This window comes from Zingiber officinale, chromosome 5A (assembly GCF_018446385.1).
Source record: "Zingiber officinale cultivar Zhangliang chromosome 5A, Zo_v1.1, whole genome shotgun sequence".
Taxonomy (NCBI): domain Eukaryota; kingdom Viridiplantae; phylum Streptophyta; class Magnoliopsida; order Zingiberales; family Zingiberaceae; genus Zingiber; species Zingiber officinale.
The window spans coordinates 105,958,831-105,963,130 of NC_055994.1; the positions used below are offsets into that span (position 1 = coordinate 105,958,831).

The 4,300-nt window shown below is 36.0% G+C and overlaps 1 protein-coding gene across 1 annotated transcript; it reads right to left on the bottom strand.

Annotated features, from left to right (window-relative positions):
• Window positions 1-671: 671 nt before the first annotated feature.
• Window positions 672-2,508, bottom strand: LOC121981333 (short-chain dehydrogenase TIC 32 B, chloroplastic-like). Its single transcript, XM_042533787.1, has 8 exons — window positions 2,313-2,508; window positions 1,964-2,195; window positions 1,819-1,898; window positions 1,593-1,746; window positions 1,439-1,517; window positions 1,264-1,348; window positions 1,144-1,190; window positions 672-1,066 (listed from the first exon to the last, which is right to left on the bottom strand). Exons 1-8 carry the CDS (start codon window positions 2,428-2,430, stop codon window positions 899-901), a joined length of 963 nt encoding a protein of 320 aa, XP_042389721.1. The 5' UTR covers window positions 2,431-2,508; the 3' UTR covers window positions 672-898.
• Between the last annotated feature and the right edge of the window lie 1,792 nt (window positions 2,509-4,300).

Genomic DNA, 4,300 nt, shown 5'->3' on the forward strand with positions numbered 1-4,300 from the left:
TATTGTCACTTAATTTATAAGTAAAAGAGTAGTCTAGTGCACAAGCTTTCATCAATATGACTGTAAATGAACCAAGCGTTTGTGAACAAGCTTGGTGTTCAGGTTAAACAAACAAACTTGAACAGCTCGTTAAGCTAAATAAACAAACTTGAACATATATGTGTGTTCAGCTCGTTAATGTTCATGAACAACGTTCGTGAACAACGTTCATGAACAATGTTCACGAACCATATTCATTAATAAATTTTTTTTCAATATGCTAAATAAATAATAAAATAAAATAAAATAAAATAAATAAATTTAAATTATCAAGGTCAATAACCAATCAAACAACTAAAAATTTTAAACAATCAAACAAGTTTGAATCGAGAGCTTGATAACATCTAAACGAACCAAGCTCGAACCAAGCTCAAGCCAAGCTCAAGCCAAGCTCAAATTGAGAGCTTGATAACATCTAAACGAATCAAACTCAAGTCAAGCTTTAAATAAGCTCAAGCTCATAAAAAATAAATCAAGCCAATTTTGAACACTCATTTCAAAAGCTTGGTTCATTTTAAGCTCGGCTCGACTCAGCTTGGTTACCTTATCAAACAAGTTTGAACACTCCAAAACTCGACTTGGCTCGACTTGTTTATAGCCCTATCCGTCAATATAAGTACAGGAGAAAAATCTTGAAAAAAGATTGAACTATAATGCCTTACTTTACATTGGGTACGGTTATTTTCACGACTTAAATCCATGACTTTCAAATTATACAACAATAATTTTACCGTTGCACTAATGCAACAACTTGATTTCATACATATTATAGTACCTTCCCAAGTCTGTAGCAATCACACAACCTAGCAACGCACATAACACAAATAAGTCACACGCAAAGCCTCTTTCTTATTTCGGATCAACTCTTTGAATTAACTAGCTCTTCGCTGAAGTCCCAGAGCTTCTTTGCTAATGCCGGATCTCTAGCCTTGGCAGTCGGCTTCTCCTCGTTAGAGTCTGCGAAATACTTCCCGCTCACTCCCTTCAAGCTGGGATGCAGTGCCACATAGCATGTAGTTGCTGCGCCCTGTAATTTCAAGGTGCAAACTATTGGTGCTCTGCCATGTATAGTGGGCTGGATTAATTCTAGCAACCTCAACGAACCTGAGGGATGTTCTTCCACAATATACAGGTGACAGCCCTCAGCACAGCTGCAAGCACAAGGCATGTTAGAAATCTGAATTCAGAGGTAATTACCACTGTGAGGTAGATCAGCTATGGTACTTATGAAGACGGGTGCATGTCGCCCCAAGTTCGTCCTAATCAGACCAGGATGAACAGAATTTGCAGTAACATTGGCACCTTCTTCCTGTCAACCAAGAACATGAATATGTCTTTCTTTCTTTCTTCCCCCCCTTTTTTTTTTTTCGTTTTGTTGCAGTAATTTTAGTAGCAGTACCTTCAAGCGGCGTGCAAGCTCATTGGAGTGCAAGATGTTAGCCAATTTCGACTGCCCGTATGCCGATTTATCATTATATCTGATAGACAAGGTGGAAACAATCATGTGAACAAGAGCACCCTTTTTGGCGATTGAACAGCTAACAGTGACTTACGCGTTCTTGTCGTTGAGTTTGTCGAACATGATTCCTTCTCTGTAAGGCCCGATGTGAGCTATCGACGACAAGTTCACAATACGGCCTTCGATTCCTGTCTTCTCCGCCGTGCTTTTCAGTTTATCGAGCAGGAGATTTGTCAGCAGAAAATGGCCTGAAATTTGAAGAACCATGTCAAGACTCACGATACTGGTGGAGAACTACAAGGAAAAGGAGCAGGAAATGCCGAGATGATTTGTTGCAAACTGCATCTCGATTCCGTCCTCGGAGAGCTGGAAAGGGCAGTACATAACGCCGGCGTTATTTCTGAAAGCAGAGAGAACAAGTAAGGCTCAATGCATGGCCGTTAGAATTGGCATGCGGCTACTGACATCAAGATGTTGAGAGGCAGATCCATGGCGAGGAACTTGTCGGCGAAGGCTCGGACGGATTTGAGCGAGCTGAGTTCGATCTGGATGATGTCGATTCGAGCGGACGGGGTGCTCTCAAGGATGTTCTGCTTCACGGCCTTGGCGGCCTCCAGGTTCCTTGCGCCGATGATGACTTGGGCTCCTCTTTGGGCCAACACCCTTGCGGTCTCCGCTCCAATTCCACTACTGCCGCCTGGATTGCAAGAACAGAATGCATCAGAGTATCAGTAAAGTCTGTCTTTAACTTGGTACTCGAGCATAAAGATCAAATTTTTATGGTCAATCAATCGAGATGGAGGAAGGAGTGGACCGGTGATGATGACGGTGAGGGCGGAGGCGTCGATGCCCTCGGTGACCTGCTCGGCGGTGGAGCCGGAGCCGAATCCGCTGGGGCCTTTGATGCCGGTAGCTTCCCTCCAGTATCCCATGGCTTCGGAAGGAGAGAGAGAGAGAGAGTGGAAGATGAGCGAGGAGGAGCGCTGCTATTTAATGGATGAAATGGTGGATTGGTTACTTGCTGCTTCGGGATGTTATTTGTGGTTTTTATTTTTTTCATTGGCTTCGGTATACAGATTAACTTTGAGATAATCCACTGGATTCCATGTAAGATTTTTCATTAGCAAAATTGAATGCATCATTGCTTAGGGACAAGATATTATTTGGGAAAGGGAGAAAAGAGAATTTAAAATTAATTAAAATTGATTTAATTGAATTTTGTTAAGACAAATGGAAAATTATCAAGGATTAGTGTATTAATTGATTTGGGGAATGGATCGTAATTTATTATTAAAATCAACTTGTACTATATTATCAATGATTAGTGTATGAAAATTGACTACAAATTAAAAGGATGTCCTTCTATTTGTTTTTTCAGTTAAAGTCGCACTATTTAAAGTATCTATCCAATCATGGATCAATTTTAAAAGATGATAGCTTCTTTAATACGGAGAAGTTAGGCTGTTAGCTTCTATAGTTTTTAAAGTTTTTTTACTGACACGTGTATAAGTTTATAAAAGAAAAATAATTTACAGAAGTAAAAAATTTTAAGGAAAAACTTAAGGATAGATATGTAAAATAGATACGTAAAATGATGGACCTATAAAATTAAAAATAATTGACTATAAATTTATATATCTATCTCTAAATTTTTCTATTAAATTTTTTTTTCATTTGTTTATTATTACTCTTTATAAAATATTCATTGCATGTAGGAAAGTTTCAAAATAATTAAATCATATATCTATTTCTAATTTGAGCTTTATCAGTCGATTAATATTTTGTAATAGTCAAATAGATTTGATTCTGTATCGAAACGCCCAATTTTTACAATTAGTCGAATTGATTTTTTTTTTAAATAAAAATCAATTTTAGATTAAATTGATTGATAGATCATACGACTTTGGATTGATATGAAACTAGTTCCTATGTGTTCGTCTGTTTCTCTTAATTATATTCATGCTCTCAAATGTCAATTTGACATTTGGTACATCAGCCGATTTTGCCTAAAACAGACTGATGTAACAAATGATCTCAGATTGACATGAAACTAGTTCTTATATATTCTTCTACCTCTCCTGATTGTATCTATACCCTTAAACGTCAATTTGACTCAATATATTGAGAGTAATAATTTTTTGAACATGAATATATTTGAAAATTTTAATTCATGTTCAAAAAATCATTGCTCTTAATATATTAAGTTAAATTGCTATTTGAGGATATATATATAATCAAGAGAGGAGAGATAGATGAACATATAAGAACTTGTTTCATGTCAATCTGAGGTTTTTTGATCCATCAGTCGATTTTGGATAAAAACGGTTGATAGACCAAATGACTTCGGATTGACATGAAACATATTCTTATATATTTGTCTATATCTCCCGATTTATCCATTTCCTCAAACCTCAATTTGAACTAATATATTGAGAGCAATAATTTTTTAAACATGAATATGCTTGAAAATTTTAATTAATGTTCAAAAAATCATTGTTCTCAATATATTGGGTCAAATTGAAGTTTGAGAGCATAAATATAATCAGGAGAGGTAGACAAACATATAAGAACTTATTTCATATCAATCCGAGGTCATTCGTTCCATCAGCCAGTTTTGAACACGAATTAATTTTTTAAAATATTTTTTAATTTAAAAAATTATTTCTCTCAATATATTAGGTTAAATTGATATTTAAAGGCATGAATATAATCAGGAGACCTAGTTGAACATATTAAATCTAATTTCATGTCAATTCGAGGTCATTTGATCCATCAGTCGATTTTGGGTAAAAATGACTAATG